This window comes from Notolabrus celidotus, chromosome 2, assembly GCF_009762535.1.
Source record: "Notolabrus celidotus isolate fNotCel1 chromosome 2, fNotCel1.pri, whole genome shotgun sequence".
In the NCBI taxonomy this organism is placed as follows: Eukaryota; Metazoa; Chordata; class Actinopteri; order Labriformes; family Labridae; genus Notolabrus; species Notolabrus celidotus.
The window spans coordinates 19681416-19709243 of record NC_048273.1 but is presented as its reverse complement, the minus strand read 5'-3'; the positions used below and the strand labels follow the sequence as shown (position 1 = coordinate 19709243).

General features: G+C 41.4%; 1 protein-coding gene across 1 annotated transcript; it reads left to right on the top strand.

Moving 5' to 3' along the window:
- Positions 1-90: 90 nt before the first annotated feature.
- On the top strand, positions 91-23501 carry ccdc50 (coiled-coil domain containing 50). Its single transcript, XM_034707316.1, is given in 12 exon segments — positions 91-406; positions 3975-3993; positions 3995-4035; positions 7119-7269; positions 10559-10649; positions 11665-11767; positions 17339-17460; positions 17670-17714; positions 18595-18762; positions 18909-18991; positions 19105-19214; positions 21112-23501. Coding segments are annotated over 12 exon segments (1008 nt in total). The 5' UTR covers positions 91-351; the 3' UTR covers positions 21132-23501.
- The last annotated feature ends 4327 nt before the right edge of the window (positions 23502-27828 follow it).

Here is a 27828-nt window from a genome sequence, read left to right as displayed (position 1 = left end):
TTAACTCATGTCTTGTGGCGTATTTCAATATGAGGTGTTTTGACATCCCAAAGCGGAAGTGGTATGGTGGGTGAATTTGCCTTGTTGTGCTGGTTTGTGTGAAGGATCAGGGAGGGGAGGGACGCTCGTAGAAAACCTGACACGCTAGCTTCAGCAAGCAATTACAGCCAACAGCGACGTTTCGAGGGAGGGTGGCCACCGAAACTAATCAAAAGGGCCGTCCAGCACCTGAACCATCAATCCGGTTTAGGAGTGAAGGCGATCAATCAGGCTGCGGTTAACCTTCGGAGAGAAGAAACGTAATTCAACGTCAACCTTGTTTTTTTTTTTTTACTTATTATCGGTGACAACATGGCTGAGTGTAACGTTAGCATCGATAAGAAAAAACTACCTGGAGTGAAAGAGGGTAACGTCCATAACATATTTACAATATGTGAATCAAGCTAGCTGTTTAGCATCACCTGTATACAGCTAGGTGATACTAGCCAGGCCGATTGTAGAATAAGTGTACACAGGTGTTCTGTTTGGGTCACAGACACAATGTTAGCTAGTTGATGCTAGCACAGATAAGTCTGCAGACAGGTAGCCAGCACTGATTATTGCTCTTCTTAGCCTGGGTGTCATGCCAGACTCTGACATCTGATTCATAATATTTCCACACAGCTACAGTGTCAGAAAGCAAACTACAATGTGTGAAGAAGAGGAAGAGTTGGCATGTTGTGTACACCCTCATATTTTGGATATGTTGTTGGTTACAGAGGCTTGATGAGAGGAGTAACACTGCTCAATATGTCACGAATGAAGTATAAACAGTGGATGAGTAAGATGACTTGTACTCTACTGACACATGGAGGTGTTTACCTTCTGAAAGCATTAGACAGAAACCAGCTGCTCTTTCCCTGAATGCCTCATCCTGTTACTGATAATTGTTGTTTTGGGAGTGCTGAAGCACCTCTAAATTTAATCCCAGCACCCCTGAAATTTGAGAGATTTTTTTTTTTTACTGTCATTTTTAACAAGCTAGAAAAGTTTCAAAACCATACAGTACTTGGTTGAAATGTAATATTTTAACAACAAAAATACAGCAGCTCCACTGTGTTTTACATGTTGTGCATTGCATTTCAAATGAAAGTCCAAAAATAACTCCAATGTCAATTTTTGGTATTTTGATACTCATTATAGGGGGCTGGTTTACTCCAGAAACATGCAACTGTTTATGTGTATGTTGAGGAGCTGCTGTATCAAAAAATTGTCTTTCCCAGAAATTAGGGTTACCATGTTCTTTATGATTCCAATCCATTTCTCTTTTGCTGTAGCTCAGCATTTAAATAACCTTTATCAGAGTTGATGGTTTAGTCACAGACTTTCCCAAAAAGTGTTATACTTTTCTTTCACAAATTTGGGAATAAATTGCATTAAAATGTACAAAACAGTGACATTTATCTTGCCAGGCTAGGACCCCTAAACATCCAATCCTAGAGTCACCCCTGGATCAGTCAAAGCTTGGAAACCAGTTTCAAGCAAGACAGTTATTGATCGTTTAGCTCTCAGTATTCTGTGAAATCTTAAGCTGTAGCTTTTAATAAATTAACTAAAATAACTGAAAATAGTGATTTTGAAAAACAGTATCTGGAAAACAGACATTCAACACAAGGTTTTCAACGATAGGGAAAAACAAAAGACCTTCCTCTGCTTTGTGTGAACATCCTTTCATAGAAATGATGTCCGTTATATTAACAAACCTCTAGATGATCTTTAAACTCTGAAGAAGCTGGTGAGCTTCCCCTACCCAGCTATTCACATGGAGGTGTTTACGTTCTGAAAGCATTAGCTAGAAATCAGCATGTGTCCAGTTCTTCTTACCCTGAATGCCCCACATCCTCTTACTGATAATTGTAGGATCAGTCAAAGCTTGGACACTTAATAACCTTTCATACACCTCAAACTATGTCAACTGTTGTCACTGATATGCAGGTGAGGAGTGGTGCTGCTGTGACACTGGAGCACATTGTGGATGTGATGCTGACCGTCCTGTTAGTGTGAAGCAGCTGCTCAGCAGGATGCTTGTTATTCTGGTCAGAGAGAGAAGGGAGCGTGCATTCATACTGCTTGGCTGGTCTGCAGACAGAAAGATTGATAAAGCTGATAGAAAAGTCTCAATCCCAATCTTTCATTCCTCAAAAGAAGTATTTGTTGTGCAGTAATTCATGAACCAAGCTTGTGTTTTATCATTTTCTCCTGCATGCATGCGACACAAGCAGACTTGGCTCTTTTTGTCTTTTGTGTGTTTCAGTGAAAAGTGATCAAATGGAGACTCTAATCCTCCTGTCACTTGTTGCTTTGTTGTGAAAACTTAACCCAGTGACATACAGCACTCAGCAAAATGTTGGCTTTAACAAGCTTTGAAAGAGGCGATCACACAGACTCATATTGTTCCAGATGCCTATTGTGTGTCTGAGGCAGAATAAACCTCAGGTTAGCTGGCTAAGGAGATTAAGCATATGTTGGAGGAGGAAAAAAAAGTCTGTGTTAATCAAATCCCATACTGCTTTGAGGCTTTGTGGAGGTCTCGCCCTCCTACTCCTCACAGCATCTGTTTGAACCATTCACACAGTCATCTCCACACTTCCATTACAGCCACACAATCTGGACCACTCACTGGTGTTTTGTTTGAGTCGCAGGCGTCAATAATATCGGCAAATAGTTTGTTTTCCCAGGGCTCTCTCTAATACACCCCAACACTTAGTCACAGGCTGTTGCTGGTTTTTAAATTTTAATGTGGATGAAGTAATGTTTGTGAGAGCAGAGGATGGACCCACCCGGCGAAGTCTGGCAGTGTGAGGTTATTGAGTGTGGCACAGGAGGAGGGGAGCTTTAAATACAAGATATGTGTGGATGAATTGAGATAGATATAAATCATCTTCATCATTCAACTATAGAGGAGGGGAAGAAATGCTCAGTGTAAGTTGAAGTTTGGTCTGGCTGTTGCACAGTGGTGTGTGGCTTCATGCAAGAGGAAACCATAGCATTTATTTTGGTCTTCTGTGTTCAATGCAAATTACGTGTACGCAAGTTTTGTAGTTGAAGATGCAAGATATATGCCAAACAGCGGGCAGGGAAATCTGTGCTTGCAGAGTCATTTAGAGCAGATGCTAAAAGGTACATCAATTCTGTGCTAGAAGATCCACTCTGATCTTTAGCTGTCAGCATTCAAAAAACCTGTGGATTCCTAATATTTAAAGGAAGAAGAAGTTATCTGCCTCATATCACAACACATGTACATACATATTTTAAATATGCTGTTTGATGACACTGTCTGTCCTAGGAGGAGATTCTTACTCGTACTGTACTTGTGTCTGCTTGTTGCCTTTTGTCAGTCACTTCAGGGTTTAAACCAGCAGCTTAGCAGTAATAAATCCTCATTCTCATTTCTAATAAAGCCTTACTCGCCCCTTTAATAACTTAAGAAGAAAAATTCCCCAAATTCTCACAGCATCTCTCTTAATTTGGGTTTTTACATTTTGAGTATGGGTGAGTTCCTCATTCAGAGTTTCACTTCTTGTCTTTTGCTGGCAGAAAAATAACCCCAACCACAAAAATCTGCATTTTTGACAAAGACGCTCTGTCCCGCTTCTTATCTGTGACAGATATAGACTTGCAATGTTCTGAATTGACTTTCTTTTTACAGTCATATACGTTAAGGACAAAAATGTTCAACATAAAACGATTTGAATCATTCAGTAGTAAGTCCACAGAAGAACATTCACTTTGCTTCAGTGTTTTCAAACTTGGCGTACAGGCGGATATCAGACATCTGAAACCATGAATGTCAGACTAAGATAACATCCGATCTTCCTCAAGTCTGACGAGTACAGCTTTAAGAAATCATGTAGTGGTTTAAATCTGTTAAATCTTCTTATGTGCACATGGCTATCTCAGTGTTGTTTTTTAATCTAGAGTCTTGTTCTTTTCAGTGTGCCGAGACTTTGCTGTGTGGAGACCACTGCCTGGCCTACAACCTCCAGGAACAAGAGAGTAAGACGATTTTAAATCAGCTTTTGATGGAGTCATTATGGTGTTATAAAAAGAATCCTGAGAGTTTCTCCAGACTGTCTGTTTATGCACTTAAGTCTTTTATTGTCGTAGCGTTCTCTGCATCAGACCAATTTCTCTACTGTGGACTCTTTTTTTGTTAGGCTGCCCTGCTGCATTCCTACAGAGGTCACCTCCTTGCTTACTTAGCAAATCAAGCCATGAAAGATGTTTTCAGTGCACAGTTAGAGAGAAAAATGAAGGCCAGCGCACCGTGCCTCTCTTCCCCTTTTTCTGAAATTTGTCACGTCCGACTGGATAAACTGCATCGTCAGTGGCTGCAGCCTGTTTAAGCCAACATAAAACCTGCTTCAGTCCCACTGTCAGCTGTGTGAATGATACAGGATGCCACTACAATGCAGCATCAGGGCAGGGCTGTGGCAGATTATTATGGTTCAGTGTATACGATTGATTTAGACCACATTATTTTGTGTGCTGCAGCTTTAGCACAGAGAAACCCCAGATTTTGGATCTGAAGGTAGACTTCCCATTAGCTAAGCAGGAGTTTATATAGGAACACAGTGAAACAGCATGTGCAAGTTAGTCCCTGCAGGCCTCATTAGATGGAATAATATAAATCTAATTATTATTATAACTTGCTAGACTTCTTTCCTGGTCTTATGCTGCACTGTTTTTGGAGAATCACCCTAAGGAATGTCTGCCCTCTCTCACTTAAGTCTCCTCCAGCACTGAAAAAAACCTGAGTCAAACATCACAAGGCCTCCTTTCATTAGATATATAGAATTCTTGCAGATGGCTAACAGCCAGCTCATCTTTTTGTACTCTCAAACCCTTGCTCATATACTCCTTCATAGAGAAATGAAAGGAGAGGGGTAACTTTGGCAGTTGATATGCAGATTAGGGATGTTCTGAAGTGACCGATTTTCTTGTCATCTAAACAGAAATGTAAATTTAGACTGATTGGTTAATCTTAAGGTAAGAAAACACTCAGAAATCCATCAAAATTGAGCACGATTTATTTAACACAGCTGAACACAGGATCATGGAGTCGGATGGTAAACAGTGGCAAATTGGTTTACAGAGTGTGGCTAAGGTTGGCAGAGCTAGCACCACAGCCTTCAGTCCTTTTTGCAGGTTCACATGTCTGGGCTGGTTACATATTGCTCTGGTCGAGTAGTTCTATGCCAGTCACAGACTGTATAAATAATGGACATAGTATCCGTGACGTCACCCATCTGTTTCTGATGCACTGTTTTGAAGCCAATAGACGGCGGCAGCCATATTGGCGGAGTTTGAGCCTCCTAGCCAACAGCTACAGTGTTCCCGCCTGTCAATCAAGTCAGCTGTGCCTCATTAGAAGACTCGTAATCTCAATATCTTCGAAATTGTTAGAAAAAAATTCACCCCCCCTACAGTGTGTGTCGAGAAATGAGCTATCCAGACTACACTCGTCTTTTGTACCAGACTGTAAACATGTTTATTTCTGCTGCTAAAGATCATCTTTTTGAATTGGTGTGTATGTGGTTTCCGGTACTTCCGGAGCCAGCCTCAAGCGGGTCCTCGATGAACTGCAGTTTTTAGCACTTCTGCATTGGACTCATATTCTTAGACCGGAGGTCGCTGCTTGGGCGAAACACATGCAGATTCTTATGTTGAGCTTTTATTTTGAAGGGCTTGATGAACATAGTGTTAGTTGCTTCTTTGGACAACTGTAATCTTATGCTCATATAATGTGATATTTTATAAAGTTTGTGAGAGAGAAGGCCAGATGTCGGCTATCCTAAGTGAAGGTTAGTCTGTGTTTTCACTGCGATTAATTGGGTTTCACCCAGTTCACCCTGTCCTTTGTTAGCAATCCAAGGCTTCCATCGTTCCCTTTGTTGCCACACTAACTGATCTGCTTTCAGCTTATAAATGTTTGTTTCACCTTTCACCCTGGCAGGTCAGCGGGGAGAAAACTGGTTGTAGCCTCACAGTCTTCTTAAGAAGCAGTGTCCCTTTGTTTCCAGCCTGGATCACATCAACAGATGGCTATCCATGAAAAGACTCTTTGTGACATCCATTTGAAGTTAATGTGGAGTCACATCTGGCTTTTATTTCTATTGAGAATGTTGAGTATGAAACCATCCGCGCATCCAAATGTCACATGGAAACATTGCTTTATGGCTGATTCAGCACTTGGCCTCTTCATTCTGGAATGTGTTTTCCAGTTTGTGTCCACATTCAGCTCCAGACTAAAATGTCTGAAGTGCAGAGAGTCCAACTTTCTCACCTTATCTCCCCTTTTGCTGAATGACGTAAGCCCTCTCAAGGCTCAGTTTGTTGAATGAATGAATGTCACAATGTCTGGTCATGTCCAGTCTTTTCTGCTGCTTTGAAAGATGAATCAATGGCAAACATGGCGGTGGGATAAATGATCTTGTCTCAGGTTGTGACATCCGTTTTTCCTTCAAGTATTTTTTATAAGGTGTCACAAGCTCAAACAAAGGATCAGCTCTATCCAAAAAAAAAAAATCAATCTCATTCCTTGACTTTTGATCAAGTTGCCACAGCTGTGACTCGGTTTCCTCTTTCAATCCCGTGAATCAGAGAGCACAAACTTTATGGAGCCTCTCACGGTTGAAATTGCCAAACGTAATTTGGTCCTTTTCACATGAACGCTGTGAGTGGATCGATATCCAGGTGAAAGAGAGCTGAGCGAGTGACTGATGCTCTCCATGCTTAGCAAGTGTCAAGAGTGCGTCAGCAAGCAGGGATTTATCATCTGTTATGGCCCACAACAGGCCGTCACACAACCTTGGAATAGCACCTCTGCTGCGAACACTCATTTCTCAGTGACTAAGAGCGTGTTCTGTTATTACTCGAGACTGAAGCATCTGTGTCCTCAACGTAATGTTTTTCTCCCAGCTTCCAACGGTATTACTGCTCTTCTGAGAGGGAAACATCAAGAACATGTGCATCAGTAAATAAACCAATAAACTCCCAATTGCTCTGCAGCTCGTCATTTATTTAATTTCTTATAACACTTGTCCACTTTGGTTTGTGAGTACTCGGTTTAAGAGAAGTCTTGTGTGTTTGTGTTCACAGTGAGAGCCACTTGGCGTCAAACGTCAATAAGAGCCGCCTGGTGCAGAAGGACCTGCAGGTCGCCAAGAAGCTGCAGAAGGAGGAGGAGCAGAAGGCCAAAGTCAAGACGCAGATACAGTTCACTGAAATGTGGGTCTCTCTCTCTCTCTCCTCTCTCTCATCTCTCTCTCTCTCTCTCTCTCTCTCTCTCTCTCTCTCTCTCTCTCTCTCTCTCTCTCTCTCTCTCTCTCTCTCTCTCTCCTCTCTCTCTCTCTCTCTCTCTCTCTCTCTCTCTCTCTCTCTCCTCTCTCTCTCTATCTCTCATACATACACAGACACACTCCATTTTTATACATGGTATTTATTGAATCAAAAATTCCACTCCAAGATAAAAAATAAAGAGAAAAGATTGTAGACCTAAAGAATTCAACTTAGAAAAACAGGAGTGATGGTTTCGATAAGAAATCTAGAATCGGTGAGGGATCATCTGTGGACTCGTCAGTGGGGTTGGTGAACCTCTAAGCTCCTTGTACCTATTTGACATGATTACTGACATTGGCTTCAGCATGTTCTCATTAGCAGAGGTGGGCACACATAATCGAAAATTGAACTTCGATCACAGTAGTCCGTTCAGTCTGTTCAGAATCAACGGAAGTTAACATTAACGTGAAAACCCATCCTCTGGTTGCAGTGGACAGGTTAGCTGCGATCCAAGTCCAGTAAGAGATTGAATCCAAATTCACTATATCCATAAAAATCCACTAATTACTTCAAATCTAAAAAGGCAGTATGCTCTTCCTCACGTTGTCTGTGCTCCTACTAGTGATGGGAATTCTGGCTCTTTTTTTAGTGATTCAGATCATTCAGCTCCACAGCAACCAGCTCTTTCAGCTCCAAAACGGCTCTTCGTTGTATCGTTCACGTACAATAACTGGCTTTTAGAGCCGAGTCGTTCATGGCCAACACACTACCAGGCTCCCTGGCTTTCAGTGTAGATGTCGGCTGCAGTAAAGTCAGCTACAGTGGAAATGAAAACCTTAAAGAAAACAGAATTTAATGTAAGTTAAAGGTTGTGACAATTGTTTCTTAAATGAACAGCCAAAAGTAAATTAAAAAAGTAACACCACAATGAACTATAGACAGATTAAGGGACATTTCCCCAGCTCTGCTTATGAGCTACTAATATTATCTGTTATAATCAAAGTGTTGCTTTCTGAGTAAAGAATTACTACCATGGTTTACATGAAATCTAAATCATCTGCTCCACTAAGCTTTAAGAATACTTTGCAATCCCAACTCTGTTCAGTATGAGAGCATCTGCTTGAGATTAGTGTAATCTAATGTAATTACCTCGTATCTCAGACAGATTTCTACTGCAGAAGTGAGGTGATGAGCACGTCAGACTCAGATGACTCCTGATTGATTTATTGTTCACAGAAGGTTTAATCCGTAATTGACGTGAAGTAATGTCTGTGCTGGAGAACATTAATGAGAAGGATTTGCTTTGCTAGCCGGGTCAGTGTGTGTACTTACTTTGCTACAATCACTTTGCAATGAATAGCAACAAGATTTTTGCACGGTAAAGGTTTCAGCTAGATTACGAATTAAAACTCATCCAGCTTTACTTCAAAGAGAGGATTATCAAGCCTGTCCTAAGTGTGATGCTTGCTGCTTTCACTATCAGTAACAGCTACCCGCATTTTAAACATGGAGGAGAAAACGCAGGCAGCCCATTCACAGTGCTTGTGGTCTCAGCGCGGTATCTCCACAGCCATGGAGCTCCATAATTATGATTTCGAAGGGTTTGGGCGCGCTCCAGCTGCACGTCCAAAGCTATGCAGCTTCACCACAGGGCGGACAGTGGCAGCTCCCAAACATAGCTGACTGTTCTGTTTCCTCTTCTTTAGCCGCAACACAATCCTACAAACAAAAAAATTAAAGCCCTCCCCTCAACACTGCATTGGCTTTTTCTATTAAAGTAAAACTGCTGGCTCACAGCTCGGTTAGATCGCAGATTCAAACAGATAAGCACACAAACACAAACACAAACACAAACACACACACACACACACACACACACACACACACACACACACACACAACACACACACAACACACACACACACACACACACACACACACACACACACACACACACACACACACACACACACACACACACACACACACACACACACACACATAGAAGCTCAGGCAGTGGGGATGGCACCCCCAGGGAGAGGCCAGATGCTCCACCATCGATTGGGGAAGGCCGATGCTGCTTGTCATGCTGGGAGCTCATGCAGCTATCCACCCGGCCACTTCATATACACCCACTCACAGACATATGACTAAGCACACACACAAGGGCATGCTGCATCACTTGTTTTATAGTATGATGTAGTTACTGTAGTACAAAGGAAAGCTAAGAGGCTACATTCTATTTACTCTTGCCTACTTAAGTTCTCTGAGTAGTCAGCTGCTCGGGTCAAAAACAGGGGCCGCACAAGGTAGTTAAGCTGTTACTGCATATTTTCCCATGTTTGTCTACACACCACACAACACGCACACACACAGAAATATTTTTGCATATTAACCTCAAGGCAGACAGTGTTGTCAAAACCAATCTTTTGAAGATGTGACTAAGCCAAAGCAGGCTGTCGAGCTCAACATCACGACAGGCAATTCATTTCCTGCCTCTGTCTGAAGCACACACTCTCACACCCACAACATGTTCAAGAATCATTTCCCAGCTCGACATATTTCTGTTTTCTGTTACAGGATTATTTCAACTGTTGTGTGGCTCTGTCAGTAAATAATACACTGAGAATTCAGATTCTCATGTTAAATTATTGTGATGGAGTTTTTACATTTTTTATGAAAGTCAGTCTGCTCAGTGCAGGGTTCTTGCGCACTGTGGAAACATGTAAAGTATGGAAATTAAATGTTGTCATTCTCAAGCCTGGATAAAAATGGAAAAAAATATAACAGAGAATGAAAAAAAAACATGAATAGCCAGACTGTTTCAGAGCTGACTCTGCCTGTGTGTCACAGAACAGCTCTGTCCCAGGTGGCTTAACGCACAAAATCAAACATTAGTTGAATGAAAGCTTCCATATCTTTGAATTAAATATATAGCTGTACCAAATCAGATTTATTTTGTTTGTGTGAAAATGAGTCTTTATAGTAATGAAGGCTATTAATTAATATGTATGTGTAAGCAAATCAAACTTTATGGGTGGGTGTATAGCCATTTTCATTGGGCAGTGAATAGAAAGAAGACCACATATTTATTTGTTTGATTACAAACATTTCTGATGTAACACATAGTTAGAGACTGTTGTCCTGATATGGTGCTGTCATATGTGATTCTAATGGTTATTGTTCTCCAAACCTCTCCCCCTATATTCACACAACCATCAACCTATGGAAACTTCAGTGAACGTCAAGATAATGAGATCGCCCAGGAAATTCAGGAAGAACTGGTCCGACAGGCAGAACAACAACGACAGCAAGAAGAGAAGGATGCGGTAAGTAGAACACACACACACACTCACATATTTGTACCAGTTTAATCACAATGTAGGATACATCCACCCATCAATGACTTGCCTCCAATCAGTATCGATGGACTGTGATGGGTGGGTCATTCCACTCGAGTCATCACCTTGTCAGTGCCTTCCTTTTGTAAGAGTGGAATGACAGCAAGAATGACCTAACCTGTACATCTTCATCACAGCAGATCCTACATGACGAGCAGAGATTCAGATATGTAATGACGATATCAGGTTGTTTAGTCAAGTCAAGTCAAGTCAAATTTATTATAAAGCACATTTAAAAACACAGTAGAAGCTGATCAAAGTGCTGTACAATACATAAAAAACACAATGTGAGACCAAATAAACAATCATTTAAAAAGAGACAAACAAATGACAAGGAAAGCACAGCATTAGAAATGAGAACCTATTCAAGGCCAGAGGACTGAAATGCTAAAATATAAATGTGCGTTTTGAGGAGAGTCTTAAAAGAGTCGACAGAGGGGGCAGCCCTGATTGAGGAGAGGAGTCTGTCCCAAAGACGCAGGGCCTTTACACTTAAAGCGCGGTCGCCCTTCAGCTTATATTTTATTAAAGGGACAGTTTGCAAAGTTTAGTGCTAGGTCTAGTTACTCAAGTCTGTTCCAGTATGGCTGCTACTGTTTATATTTTGACTGCCCCGTTGTGCATTACCCATAAGACTAAGTTGCAGGTAATTCTTTCCAAATATCACAGAAGCCATTGTTTAGTCCCAGCCTCAAACTCAAAGGAGTGTTTTTTTTCTCATTGCTTTATAGTTATGAGATAATCCAGTATTTGTTCTGAGCAGGTCACCTCAGGACTTGATTATTTGTTTCAGATGGTGATGCAACCCACCAGCCTAACCTGATATGTTTAAGATTTCCCTGAAAAACTGCTTCTCAAAACAAAGTGACCGTTTTGTAAGAGATGAACCCAAACGAGGAACATTTTATTTAACAATGTGGAACCACTTATTGTTTGTTTGCAGGCCATTGCACGTAAGATGCAGGAGAAGGAGATGAAAGAGGAGAGGAAGAGACAGAAGCAGCTGGAAGCAAACTTCGAAGAGGAGTACTTTGAGGATCATGGAGGTGGGGAGAGCTCAACTGGCTCATATTAATGTGTGGCTGTTCCTCTGTGTGTGTGTGTGTGTGTGTGTGTGTGTGTGTGTGTGTGTGTGTGTGTGTGTGTGTGTGTGTGTGTGTGTGTGTGTGTGTGTGTGTGTGTGTGTGTGTGTGTGTGTGTGTGTGTGTGTGTGTGTGTGTGTGTGTGTGTGTGTGTGTGTGTGTGTTCACATGCGTGTGCATGTGTTCTTCACATGTGTGTGCAGAGACATGGGTAAAAATATGGCTCCTCTATCATGGGCAGTTATATTTCACGGCTCTGGATGTGCAGGGTTGTGCCTTTGTTGTGGCAGAGTGCTGGAGATGGTTTCTGACACGAGAGAAAGATTGTGGAACACATTCCTGAGATCATGATTAACCTTGAGTGGAGGCGTACATGTTGCTACAAAGAAATGATTCATCATTTCACTCCCATCCGAGAGCAGACACAAAAGTAATGGTTTTAACTGTGCTCCAGTTCTTAGATACAGTTTGAATGTTCTTTAAACACAGTGTTATTGAAGATCTAAGTTTCATGCTTTGGAATCTGTATGTATGTAGGTCTGTTTGTCCCATCTGAAGAAGACACCTAGCCTTTTTTAACCTTCCTCGTTTACAGATGTTTGCACTGAGTCAAGCACCCTGAATATAAGACAGGTTTTACATCTTAAAAATGTGATTGTGTTATATTTGGGTTAAGTAGTTAATTGACAATATTGGTTACAATAGTAGACAGCTCTACTTAAAGCTAGTTGACCAGTTGCACTCACCGCTACGGTGCTCAGGGGATGAAAGAGGAGGAGACATGGTGACTGGAGCAAAAGTAGGACAGGTTATCCGACAACTGAGGCAGAGTTGTGATCCTTTTTTTTTTTTTTTTTTTTAAGAAACTGGTTGAAAATGCAGCAGGGACATTAATACCTGTCAAACAGCCAAGAAAATTTGGTATCAACAAAGGTAATATCTGAAAATAGCTGGCACAAGGAGATCGTCTTAAAATGCACATATGAGTATAAGACTGAAGAACTCCACAAAGGTGTGATGATTATCAGGTCCATCATCCAGTCAGTAGACTGCAGGTGATATTGATTATGTTATTGAAATACAGAGAACATCAGTGCTTCACTGAAACATGTGACCTTATCTCTGTCCATAATTGATGCCAATTAAAATGGTTTATTTATAAAGACAAGATTTGCTCTTTAAAGTCTTATCTAAAAGTTAGGGCTTGTCTTATAGTCGGGGTTGTCTTATAGTCAGGCCAATAAGGTGAACATGTCTGTGAGATTTCACCTCAAGATTAGAGTTGATCCTACGTCATCACCATGTTTACGAAAGCAGGTTCAACGCAGGTCTTTTATAGTGAAGGGCTATCAAATGAGGAATGATGCTGCTGCTGAAATCAATTTTAGCCCTCTGGCAGCCGTTGTGGTTAGGTTCTAATGCACTCACAGCTCTCCATCCATAGGTGTAACTTTTGACAGTACAGAGGAAATATATCTCACATGGTTCTTTTTTTACATCTGCCTGACTCATAAAAGCTTGGCTCTTTCTCACCAGCTTTTACAGCCTGCTGAATCTAATCTGACAGATTACATTCAGTCTGGTTTTATGCCATGGTGATTTTGTCCTTGAGATTGGGAACACTCATGTCATTCACTTATTTGGAGAGGAGCAAAAGTGACTTTGAGGGAACTTTATGAAACCAGAAACAATCAAATCAACAACAATAATCATAAAGTGGACTCTCATCTTTTTATCATTTCCATTTCCTGAAATAATATTTACTCCAGAGAAACAACAGCCGTTACTTTCACTGTTAGGGTGCTGATGTAGGGACCGTGAGGGTTGTTCTTGTCGCCTCACTGGAGAGGATTTCTTCATTCAGCTCCTTAACTTCCTTAACAGGTGTGTAAGGGCTAGCACACACTTTCAGATTACACACACGGCAACAAATATTGATAGGTTTGAGAGTTCCGTTCCTGGTGTGTATGGACAGCATCAAGATGACCAAAACGGCATACCACACACTAACAGATTCCATTCATGAACAACCAGAGTCTGACTATCAGAACTGGAAATCGAAAATGTGTCCCTTGCTGTCAAATTGGACTTTCCAAGAACAAACATGGAAGATGACGGCCAAGAAGAACCAGCGAATATCACCGGGCACATGCTCGACTACCTTTGGGGTTCCCCTCACACAACAGGATATCAGATCGTAAATATTGCACATTTTTAACATTATGATTTGAATCAGTGTTCTTCCAAGCAGATTCATGGGAAGTAAAATCACCCTTAACATACCTCACATCACAGGAAAATCTGTTAAGATAAGCTTTGTGACTATGAGAGAATTGGGGCTTTTATCACTTTTGATGGACTCAGAATTTGCTTGATCATGTGGTTGATCTGGGATGAAAGGGAGGTGACCGTTACTAAACAGAAAGTCAGGGTTTAAAGTACTTTACAGTCGCTGTTTCTACACTTTGTTGACATAAGCAGGACTGTGGAGGGTTTTTAGCTGTCAGTCTACCTGCTCTGTTGTGTCTGTGTGAGGATCATTAGCTTGTCCTGGTACTCTTCCTCTGTCTAAAGATGGTCTCACATGAAAGGTGGTCTTGGTGAAGCTGCAGTACCTCCTTGCTCACTTCTCTGCCAGCCTTGCCATGTTTGACATTTGTTTTTTGTTCTTGCATGTTGCAAAGCCCATGAGCTATAGCATCCTGCAGAGTGTATGAACGTTCGCATACTGTTGTAGAAGAAAAATCTTCTTTCTCTTTTGCCTACCTCGCATGACTCGAACACTGTAAAGAGGAACGTCACAGTGCGTCGTTGGAGGTCACACGATCGTCTCTGAGCACAAAGATGTTTGACTTCTCTCTGCTTCTGTGTGGATTTTCTTCTCATTGCTTTTTAATCTTCCTCCCACCAGTTTCATATCCTCCCCATTCAAGTGTGTGCACACAGATTCATACTTTTATAAGGTCCATGTAATTGGCTGCTCCTCGCAGGAAATTAGGCGCAGCTTGTGGTGTCCTTCTTAATCCAGTGGATTACAGCTGTCTAAAAGAACAACCGTGGGGCAGAACCTGTCTCTGCCTGACGATACACAAGTGCAGAGAACTGGAAGGAGGAGAGATAGATAGGGAACTGTATTAAAAAGGAGATAGGATAGAAGAAAGCAGATCTGTAACTAAACCGATCACTCTGAGCTAGCAAGTAAAAATCAGGCAGTCTGTGTACCTGCCCTCATTTTTCTTTTTTTCAAAGTTTAAATGTCAACAAGTCCTGTCCAATAGGGGTTAAGCAGCCAGTTGGACAAGTGGAATTCCATTGCACTGACTCTCAGTGCCGGCCTCTGCTGTGTGCTTCCTCAGTGTGCTTTTCCTCTTGTTTGTTTTCATTCAAGGAGGTCAACTCCCAGCATGAACTTTTTTTTGCAGAGAAACGTGTTTTCTGATTTCATGTGAAGTTTTTTTTTCCTGCCCATGTTCCTCAAACAAGCAGAGTGTTCAGGGGTGAGAAAGGTCATATGTAGTTAAATACATATCACAACTCTGAAGTGTGAAGTGTTCTAGAGAGCTATTCTGCATCATCTTTATTTAGGCCCCCAGTGCTTGTTACCGCTGAACTAACCTTGTTTGTGTTTTCACAGCATTAAAACTTAATTGTCTTTTTGGGTGCAGCTTATACCAACTCTCTTTAAATCTACATCTGCTGTCTCTTTTGACCACTGCTGTCCTTACAGGTGGCGTCCACTAACCATCAGTGCTGCATAACCATCTTAGCTTGTGTAATAGCTGTCTGTTATTTTTCCATGTTTCCATGTTTCTCATCAACCACCATCATCCTCATCATGTTCTCCATTCGCCACCCTCCTCCCGTTCTTCATCTCTGCCCCGCTCAGCTGCAAGAAAACCCCTCGACTTGGACAAACACAACCGTCACAAATCGCCTAGCAGATACGATTCGTACAATCCAGTGAGCTCACACCGGGATCACTCCCCAGATTATAGCTCCACAGACCCCAAAAGGAGCAGGCACCCAAGACAGGACCCTGCAGCACCCCACAGCCACTCCAGATACCTGAACACTACATAGGGGCGGAAGGAGGGCGTAGCAGGCATGCTGATCCGTACCCAGAGCACCTGCTGCCCTCCAGGGGGAAGCATGGGGACAGATATCCGGAGTATGAGCCCATAGAGGCCAGCAGAGAGAGAGCAGTGAGGAGAAAGGAGAGACCAGGCAGACCCCCTCCACCACACAGCCTCACAGAGAGAGACAAGGCCAGGGATAGAGAGAGGGACATGTATCGTGACAGAGACAGGGGAAGAGAGATGGAGTGGGAGAGGCACGCAGGAAAAGATCATCGGAGAGACCGAGAACAGGACTTCAGGTCAGAAAGGAGAGACAGAGAAAGATCTAGAGATAGAGGACTTAGTAGCGACCCACAACGGGACAGAGACAGAGAAAGACAGAGACAGAAAGACAAAGAGAGACGAGCGAGGGCCAAGAGCTTGGAGAGAGGACTTGAAGAGGAGCCGGGGCACAGCAGAGACTTGGAAAGAGTGGGCAGGGCTTCTTGGGAGGAGGAAGGGGATGAAGAGGAGAGGAGAGCCGGGGGCCGGCAGCGGGTCTACTCCGGCCCTGAAGAGGTGTTCGATGATCTCTGGGGTGACTCCAGGGAGTTGAGGGACCCCAACCAGGGGGAGGGTCCTAGCAGGGAACGCAGTCATACTCACTCCAGCGGAGACACAGGTACCACCCTGAGCCCCTCTCTTGGCTCTGTGGTGTGCTGGGGTTGCTTCTTTTGCTGTGACAATCTCCGGTAGTGGGTTGATCTAACATTGCAATCACTAATGAAGACAATAATTCTGTGTTCTCTTGAGGATGGCTTCAATTTCACAGTCATTTCTGATGTGATTCCGATGTTGATGGTTTGAAATGATTGGATTTGTGTCTGTTGTGCTGTCGAGCTCACCTATTCTTGCCTCATCTGCTGGGTTGTAGCATCGATTGCAGAAATAATGGCTGTGCTGGGAGTGAAATGTGTGCTGTGATTTCTTGGTAGAATAGTTTCATATGTTTTGATGAGCTTAAAATTGGCATTCAAAAAAGGCTTCAGGGCTAGTGTGCTGGTTACATCAGCTTATCCCAAAACAGTTTTAAGATATTTGAAACAATATGATAAAAAAAACAATGATTACACCCTGCAGCCCTTTTAGATGCCATACGGTGTTAATCCAGCTTTGATTGCATCTGTTGTAATACCTAAATGATACTCAATCAGTCAAAACATTTGGTGAATTTTAATTTCCATGGCAATTTAAAAAAAAAATCCCCCAAAAATCCTATAAAAAAATATTTTGAAGACACAGTCAATCGAAAACAGATGTTTTATAACTTTCCATTGTCTCAAAACTCGATCAATTCGGGAAAAAAACAAAGCTCAAAAAACCCCTCAATGTAGAAAGTGAATGTCTAATGCAGCCCCAATATATTGTTGACATACTGTGTCCCCTTCCACAGGTCGAATCGTGCACCGAGGGAGTGGAGCAGTCGTAGCAGGCTCTGAGTTAGCTCTGAACGAGGCTACCAAAGGGATAACAAAGGATCTCCGTGAGCTGGAGCTGAAGGATATGGAGGTGGCCAGGAAACTGCAAGAAGAGGAAATCAAGGTGAGGGGTGACTTTTTATCACTCCTATATCTGCAGCAGATGCCGTTATGAGTAAAGCAAGAGATGCTCTTAACATCTCTGCTGTAGATTCTTTAAAGCCTGAATGCCAGGAAGCATACGCAGCATGTAATTTCCTATGTTTCATAATGTTTGAAGAGTGAGTTCCAGTCTGAGGGAAATGTGACCTTTTGATTGTCTTCTGGTTTCAGGCGAGTAAGATGCATGTGCGTGCAGCTCAAGTGGCGCAGGATGAGGTGAGTAGGCATACAATCAGGAAACTTTTCATCTGCTGTCTGTCCTCTTTTTAAAACTTGAGTTTCCTGAGCTCAGCAAGTTAGAACAGCTTTTACTGTCATTTAATCCTGAGCGGCATCCAACTCCGAAAGCTGTGTCATCAAGACTCTTCCTGACCGAAATAAGAAAACAATAGTGAATTTTACAGGTAGTGTTACAGTTTTTAAGGGCTGCTAACACTTTAGAATTCAGATCTTATACTTAGTCAGTTGAAATGCTGTTTACTGTTACATTTTGTAAAAAGAATTTGTGACATCTAGCGGCAACCTCCGGTCTCAAACTATAAAGCCCATGCGAAAGTTTTATAAACTGCAATTCATCGAGTATCTGCTTTAGGCTGACTGCAGAAACACCGGAGACCACATAGACACCAATTCAAAGAAGACGATCCTTGCAGCATTAATAAACATGTTTACAGTCTGGTTCAAAAAACGTCTTGGCTCTACTTAGCTCATTTGTCTATCGGCACACCACTGTACGGGGGTGAATTTTTTTATACGCAACGGTTCAGAAGATATTAAGATTACAAGTTTTTGCCCAAATAAGGACATGACTGACTTGACTCCCGGACGGGAACACATAGCTGTTGGCTAGGAGGCTCAAACTCCACCACTTTAAGTCACACTCTGCCTGGTTTAGTTCCGAATTTCCAATGTGGCTGCCGCCGTCGATTGGCTTTAAAACAGTGCTCAGGAACAGATGGGTGACGTCACGGATACTACGTCCATATTTTATACAGTCTATGAGTGACATTGATAAATTGTCCACACATCAGATCTTGTAGGATATGTATGTTGTGTTCCATTCAATGTTGATGCATCTGATGTCATAATTTTCCAGGAAATCGCCCGCCTGATGATGGAACAAGAGAAAAAGGAATACAAGAAGCAACGGGAGCAAGATAAAGAGAGAGAGCGAGAGAAAGACAAGGAGCGAGAGAGGGACAGGGAGAGGATGGCCATGGAGAAGATGGCCATGGAAAGGAGACGACCAGAGGGAGACTACAGGGTAAATTGAAGTGACCTTTGGGTGAAATATTTTTGCAGCCAATGTTTTTTTTTTTTTTGGCATCATTTAAAGTGTAAGTTTTCAACAGTTTACACTGTTGTTCTCAAACTATAATCTCAAGAACCATCATTTTTGTTGGTTTGCAGCCAAGTTCGGAGGACGTCGTCCGACCTAGAACGCGAGAGGAGTATGATTACCAGAGGCAGAGGAATCACAACAAGCCTACCAGGTTCAGTACTCATTACGTCTTCATACCCAGAATTTTAAGTCAATCAAAAAATAAGAACTTCCTCATTTCTGTAATTATGTTGTTCTCTTTGTTTGTCTTTGTGTCCGTCTCAGGCCTCCGCAGCCTCGTGCACAAGACTACGAGAATGTGAACTCTGGCTACGGCTACTCGGACCACCCTGTTCCCCCTCGAGCTCCAACTAGACCTGAGACTGCTTACAAAGGTGAGAAATCCATGTGAGAGTGCACTTGTGTTTACTTAAAAGTGCAGTGTGTAGTAATTAGCGGCATTTAGCAAAACAGGTGTTCCCCTCCAGTTCATGGAGAGGAGGTAGCTGTGAAGGCCAAATTCCACCAGATCCGTGTCCGGTCCATCTCCGATCCGTCACGGCACCGGATCTGATAGGTTTCTATTCTAGACAATCTGTGAACCCCCACTGGATCCGCTCCATTGCGTTCCAGCTGCGTCTCTGATCCGGCAGGTCGGAACACAACGGATTAGATACACAAGACTTCTATTTTTGCAGGATACTGGAGCACAACGCATCAATTCAGCACAGAGAAGATGGAGCAGGACATGAAGTCAGGCATCAAAACAAAATAAAAAACAGGTTAATTTTCAGAATAGAACACTGTGTTATCACCAGATCGTTTTTATCCTAACTATGACAAAAAAATGTCATTGAGCAGAGCCAGTCATCAAGTCACAGGTTTTCAGAGGCTGATAAAGACAACATGGATGATGAGAGGAGGAAGAGAATCCTTGATTCAGGAATTACCGCGGGAAAACCTCGGTAACATGACTCCAGCTGTCCGGCGGTCCTGCTCCATGCTGCGTTCCGAAAACGCAACCGGTGGGTGTTGACGGATGAGAGCGCACACAGAGCCGGACCGCAGCGGATTGGAGACGGACCAGACACGGATCTGGTGGAAGTCCTGTGTGAGACATGCACGTGCTGGACAACAAAGACAACTTGTCTTGTACAAAATGATTTGTATTGATAGACGTATGTGGCGGTAAACTTGACAAATATAGGATCATACTTCCAGGACTTCTTGTCCTCAAAGGCCATTATTGCTTCACTGACAGAGGGGTGAGCATTCAGCATTTTAGTCTGAAATCTGTCCACTAGATATTGCTGAATATACCTTTTTTCTACACACTGTACCTTTTTTAAATCTAAATGTTTTGATTTTTCTGCCACTTCTGTATTACACTGATTGTGACTTATACTCTGGTATCTGACCCATAAAGACAGAGCAGTCTGACTTTTTCTTGATGACATTAAGGAAACATTGATATCAGAGCAGCAAGAATTTTACTATCTAATTCAGAGCATTCATTCATTTCTATTTCTGTCCTGACATACCAAACTATCCACAATGAAGGTAGCTGCTGAGCTTTAACTGTAGTTATGGTTGATTTTGTCCTCTATAAATGCCCATCTTTAAATCTTCCAGCTCATCCCTCCCTAGCTTTCTAAGGAATCACAGTGATATACATAATCCATGACCACTCTGCTAGCTGAATCTTGGATGTATTTTTTGGGTGCAAAATCGTGAAAATGTCAAAAACACTTCCAAATCAATTGTTAATTTCTCTGAGCTCAAAATGAACAATACAATGTAATAATAAAAGCCATAACTCCTCATACGTTAAAATAAAGTTTTCACTTGACGATGATAAAAAGATGACTGAAACAGAGGTTATGAAAACAGTTGCGTATTAACTTTGTGTCTGTTTTATTTATTAGTGCTTAAATCAACATAATGCAGAATTTGTCCATGCTCTTAATTTTTGGTTATGACCCCCAGGGCTCCTATCTCATTGTTGATTGTGTGCTAAGTGAAGACAGGAAGTGAAAGATATCAGAGGTGATACATCCGGAGATTCTGAAACCTTCACACCTTAACTTTTAGACCTGAGAAATATATCAAGCTCTGTATCACATATTTAGAGGAGTTTCGTAGTCGGGGAAGTACAATTCAGGGTTTTTAAAGATGAATAACTTCTCTCTGAAAAGTGCAGTGCAATGACACGTCAACAACCACACAACTTTAAATTGTAGCGTGATGTATCAAGCTGCTGATGGATCATTTGTCTCCTCCTTTATCTTGCAGGTGCCTATTACAGGCGGTGACTCAGGCTCTCTGCCATGTCCAGACATGCTGTCAATGCTCCATCGTCCTCCTTTTTTAATTTATCTTTTTGTTTTCAACCATTCACACTCTGTTGACCAAAAGCCTTGGGACAATCTAATGAGTCGGCAATGGCAATTTCTTTTTATTACTTTTATACCCTCCAAAGTTGGCCCTGAGTTCATCAAGTGGGTCTGAGTGCTGGAACCACAGTCATCTTTTTCTTTCTTTTTTATAGTTGTAAAGTATTATCTGATATGATTTCTTCTTTCAACTGGCTCCAAAAAAAAAAAAAAAGCCGAAATATCAGCCTTCTGACATAAACTCCCATGGTTCTTAGCTGTTCAAAGTGAGGAACTAGCTCCTCATCTGCTATGGTCGTGCGCTGATGTTTGTCCCATACGTGGACCACCATGCCATCACAAGGGCTCGAGGCCTCTGCTGGAAACAACCATGCAATCTCAAAGTATCCTCATGACTTCTTCATGGGACGTGCCTGTCTGCTTCAACATGGCTGCTACAGTGTCTTACATACCAACATGGCAGCTGCTTTGTTACACCCATGCACCCTGCAGTTCTCTTTTTTGTCACTTTCTGCATCGAGGATACCGGCGCCCTCTCTGTGTGCCACTCAGCATACCACCCGAGATGGAAATGCTTCTGTTTCTCTATTTAAACTAAACAACTTATGAGCCTTGATCAACATGCTGGTGATTTTTCCCCTTTTGTTCCAGTGCAGAGGATGCAGAGCTTTGTGATGATCCATGGATTTTTAATTGGCTGTCAGCTGTCTTTTCTGCTTGTGAGGGTTCTTTTTACCCAGTCACCCTTAAACTGAAGTGGATGGATGATATTCTGTGTAGGACTCACTGTTTCTATGTGCATGCTTACTGAAAGTGTACAGCCTTGTACGTGCATTTCAGCTCTGTATCAAATAATTCGGCTCCCTTTTTTATCGTCCAAAAGGGCTAAAGCCGCAGAAAGCCAATTCTCCTCTTTTAATAAATGAAGGAAATATGTTAGCTCTTATACTACTGTACAATATATATATATATATCACTTCTCTGCCACTATTTCATATCATTTACAAACCTTATCTGGCCCATGTGAAAGCCAGTTCCAAAATGAAATGCATGTACATTGCTTGTCTGTTGTTGAATCTGAATTCATGCTTGTTCTTACAGCGCAGATGTTGTGCGATTGAATATTAGTTCTTGTTTTATTTAAATGTAAAAAAGCATTTTTATTTAAGTTCTTTTTTTACTTGTCGAACCAAATCCTGTTCCCTATCGTGGACAATACAATAGTCTCTCTTCAGTCCCTGTATCTTTTGTCCTACCAGTTATCTTTCTTCCGAAAAAAGGGAGCCTTACACTTTATTTTTGTATAGTTTGTTAGACTTTCCTTGGATTGTTTCTTTAATTTCCATTCCCCAGAGCTTTCCTGCTGTCGCATCCAGTCCTCTTGTCTTTGTCTCAAACTCAAAGGCAGACATCACATCCTGCCTGCCTGCCTGCCTGCAGAAAATGCAAACATTCTCACAGCAGAGGAGAAATCAGGATGGAGGGAAATGATTCACGGGGTCAGCTGGAAAACTTAACTTAAAAGGGACCTATTTTAGTGTTTTTACAGCTACAGATCTATTACTTTTGTTCATATTGAATAAGGATGAAAAGGAAAACAAAGCACATTCATATTTGTGGGGCCAGAGAGTAATTCAATCTTTTAACATTAAGTGCTGCCTCCAGGTTCTCCTGTTGTATTTAATGTTGCTGACATAATTCAGCTACCCAGTTGGTTCTGTCCCTGCTCAGAGTGATTAAAGTGATCAGTTTTCTGTACCCAGGTGTGAAATGTTTGGACTGCTGAGGATGGTCTTGCTGGTGTATTTGAATTATGATGATGTGCTAAATGCTGTTGACAGATTGAAAATTGTGCCATATGTTTTTATTGTTATCAGGGACCTAAAAATGGAATAGCTTAGAGTAGTTTTGGTTGTAGCAGAGCTACCACACCCCAAAAGTGTGATTCATAATTTCTTCTTTGGTGGGAGCGCCACCTTGTGGACATAGTGACTATTGGAAGAGAGAAAAAAAGTATAGAATTGATCAGGATGCGTCTTGGTGTATTTGTGGATGTTGTGCATCAGACATTACTTTGGAATCGAGTGCTGTCTCCATCAAACATTGAGTATCATGTTTGTTTTTGTTTGTTCTTTTAATCCAGGGCTTGTATGCAATCTACCAATCATGAATCAACACATACTGTATGTGTTGGCACTTAATGTAACAGAACTTTTTTTAAATAAAAGGAATTAACAAGTTGCTTTTACCTATTGCATCTCAAATGTAATAAACTGTATCAGCATTTCACCTGTGTGTGTGTGTGTGTGTGTGTGAGTGTGTGTAAATACATTCATCAAGTAAGTCAGGCCAGTGAAACACATTACTCTACCAAATGTGTTGTTTCAAACTCTTTCAGATGTCAGACAAGCTTTTAAAGATTCAGTGTTCTCTTTTAACCACAGCTTTATTATCAAAATGATCTTGCTACAAAGGTGACACATGATGACTTACAGGTTTATCACCCATGACAGTCAGAGGACATTTATATATGAACTATTTTTAGCTCCTTCCTCTCCCTCCAGCCACTGACCTTATAACACTTATTGTCTTGAGAGAATCTACACAACAAAATGAACACAACAATGTCCCATTAGCTTTGAATGTTACATAATGTGACGCTCATCTGTGAGTCACAAAAGTGAACTGCATCTCGGCAACACCATATGAAAAGTACGGAGTGTTAACGCCCAGAAGTGTGTGCACAGAAATGAGCTAAACTTAATCTTGCTGAAGCACTTGCCAACCAAAAAAAAAATTATACAGTAGTAGCTCAAGTACCGGCATTTATTTATTTGTGGGTTTTTTAAGAAAACACAAGTATTCATGGACTTGCTAAACTTGTTCTCAGACAGATACAATGTTTAAAGGAATACATGTGGACATATATTTTCTCTTTCTCTACCTTGACCTCATATCTCTATCTTTAACTCAGTTTATTTTTTGTGTAATTATTTCCTTGTGAGGATAGTCTTTTATTGTCGGCATTTTTAATAAATCATGCCAAAAAGTACAGAGTTACACCCATCATCTGACAACGGCTGAGTGGAGCTGGTTCACCAACATACCTGACATAGTGATGCTTCATCTGCATGTGGTAACACCACTGCCATGCCCTCACTGGGATATGTCACAACCAAACTACTGCAAGCTACACCTTTTTAATAACCCTGGCTGCTGCTCCTGCTGCTGCCGCTGCCACTGGTGAGAGATTACAGTTTCAAAAACAGAGAGATCCACCTCAATCCTGGTGGCTTTTGTTATCATTCAAACTTCTGCTCTATAGATGAGGCTCAGTCTGGTTATCTGCTGCATTTAAAAAGAATGGCTAGACATGAAGGCCAGCATTATTATGATGATAGCTTTTAATATCCCATGCTGCTCTTTCAGATACTGATGAACTGGTGCAATTTTGTGCAAAAGATTTTCATCCGTTTATCTTTTTCAAACAGAAGATTTTTCAAAAGCAAAGTTAATTAATTAGAAGAAAGTCAATTTCTTCTGTTTTCTTTGGAGGAACACCCCCAAAATCCACTTTGGTACCTATGTTTGGCCTGGCATGCACATTACACACACGACCAGAAACAATGACTGAAATTTTTGTGCAAACAAATTCCCAGGCAAAGTTTCCAGCTGAGTGGATAACATAAAAGCTGTGAAAGATCCTGTTAAGAGAGACAAGAGTTGAAATAATTAATGGTTCAGTGCTGGTGGGAAAGTGTTTCATTCATTAGGAGCGGCATCAATAAGACTTTGATCGAAACCTTTCTTTACAGGCTGTTTTACAAAATACACAATAATGCAGTAACTGAACACCACAAGCAAATATTGATTCATGTTCAGGCTCAAACTCATTTAATATATTCAGCTACATTATCAGTGAACTAATAGTCACAGGCTAGCCGGAACAGCTGTTTGCACTAAAAGCTGAAAAAGAACAAGAAGGCACAATCATAAAGAGAGAGACTTCTCTTTAACAGTGTTACATAACAGATCAGATCAAACAGAACAATATGTGTTTACAGGTAAGTGAACTCACCTGTCCATGTCTGCGTCATCCAATCACTCCAGCGGCCTCGGACTGATCAACCAGCTGCTGCGTTCAGTGACTGAGTGAAATTTATTCACAAGGACTCAGTGTTTTTTCGTGTCTTACCTGGCAGGTAAAATAGGTGAATGCAGCTGTCTATCAAGTGGAGCACGCCGTGTTGGGACACGAAGACACACCCACTTATTAGAGACACACACACACACACACACACACACACACACACACACACACACACACACACACACACACACACACACACACACACACACACACACACAAACCTATACACACAGGAGGCAAAGAGAGAGGGAGAGAGCCTACCAATTACCTTCCACTCACTGTTCTGCTCTATTCAGCTCTTTATCAAGATGTAAATCCCTTTGAGAGAGAAACAAGTAAACACTCTTTGATAGTTTTTGTTAAAGTAAAAGTGCCAGACATCTTTTATGCGATGCATTGCTTTTTTTTTTTCTTGCAGCCTGACAGAGCCTGGGGCACATCTTCAGGAAAAACCGGTAGAGGTGGTCAGAGAAGTATTTTCTGTAGACTTTAAACTGATCCAACCCTGAACAGAGAAACGGAAAGTTTTTTTTAAATGTGAGGATATCAATACAAGTAGTTCAGATTAAAATGTGAAACTGTAAGAGAATCAATCAATGAGTGTGTTTGGTATTACAAGGCTACTTTTGCCAAAGTTAAGTCTACATTACACCACATTTCAATTTGCTCTTTGATCAGAGCACTAATATTTCTTTTCTGTGTCTAATATTAAACCTACACTGACAGGACTGCACCAGTAGAGATTTCTCTGGTGCTGCACCTTAAGCCTTTTCAAAAACTATTAAAAACCTGACTAATTACTGAGGATTTAACCCGAAACTCTCTCACTTTACATTGCATTTACAGATTAGGGTTTATAGTTTGCACAGACTGCTTTTGGTGACCTCAAATCATTTGCTAGCCTTGTAGTTTCAAACTGTCACACTCATTGTTTATAAATGTGTTGATATATGCAAATAACCATCTTATGCATTCACTGTTTTATTCACCCTGACTTCTCATAAGAGCCTTACCAATTAAAGAATGACTTTCACAGCCATAGGAGTGTCTGTCGCGTTTCAAAGGTTGAATCCTGGCATGCGGACAAAAGCAAACATTCTCATCAGGAGGTGTAAAAATTAGGCAGGCCGTTTGGCCCCAGGCACTCTGTGCTGTGCCTGATGCAGGAATGACATCGAACTGGTTTACAGCACCACCTAGGCCCAACTGAGCAGGGAGTCACCCTTGTATGCATGCCAAGGCAATCCTCAGGTGCTTTGTTTAAGCTTGCACAAAGGAACATAAGTTGTGCTCAATTTATTTTAGGATATTGATCAGCTCATCAGCAGGTGAAAAAAGAGGGCATTAAAAGGCAGGCCTGCAATGTCACTTAAATGAGCAGAAAAACAGTAAGGTTACAGGATACTGTGACATTGAAATTAGACTTTAGTTTTCATTTATAACACTTAGGGTTGGGACCTTCACTATATGGTCCTTCAGTTATAGTCTTCAGAAGTCTGCTTAGTAGGCCTGTTTCATTGACATCAGGAGATACATTTAAAAAGACAGATATAATGAATAATCACTAAATTTTAATTAGCTGCTTCACTTTCAGGGTCCTGGTCCTTGTGAAGGCTGGATCAAAGTCATAAAATAACTTTCCCACTTGAATAGAACAGTGCCAAAGTTGACATTATTGTTATAATGTACTATTTTTGCTACCATGACAAGTGAAAACGTCTGCTTAAAAAAAAAAAAAGGCCTGCAGGGAGGCATAATCTCCTGATTGATCTCACAATATGCTTCTGTGTCTTTGAAAAGCAGCTCTTATTTTCTTAACATGTTTAAACAGTAGTTTATTTTATAGCCGTCATCTCCCATCTACTAGGTGGAGCAAGACATGCAACAGAGTTAGGGAGGAAGAAAATCTGCACCATGGTTGAAATGTTTGCGTTGACTTTAATGGAAAAATTCCATCTAACTAATTTTGTGTTACATTTTAGTAATCAGGAGGTCTTCAGGCCTAGAAGTATTTCTTGAGTACTGTACTTAAGTTCATTTTTTGAGTATCTGTACTTTACTTGAGTATTATTTTTTGGGGAAACTGATTACTTTTACCCCACTACATTTAGAAGACAATTATTTTACTTTTGACACAACTACATTTCTATCAGTGCTCTAGTTACTCACTACTTTTGCTTTGAAGTCAGCTCATGAATGTCCTTCTCTTTTCTGAAATCTGATCCCTAAGACAGTAGAATGTGTTTATTTAGTTCTGTTTGGTTGTTTAGCCAGACCTGTACATCATGCGTTTCCACGGTTGATTTAGCAGTTCAGACAGTACATTTAGAGGTGGTAATGATGGCTATAATTCTCCACCTGAGTACCCATGGTCATATTTTCAGCCTGTGTTAGAGGTTTTTGAAATGAAGAATGATACGTATCATTTGAAATGTTCTCCCTGTTTCCCACTCTGCCCAAACATAC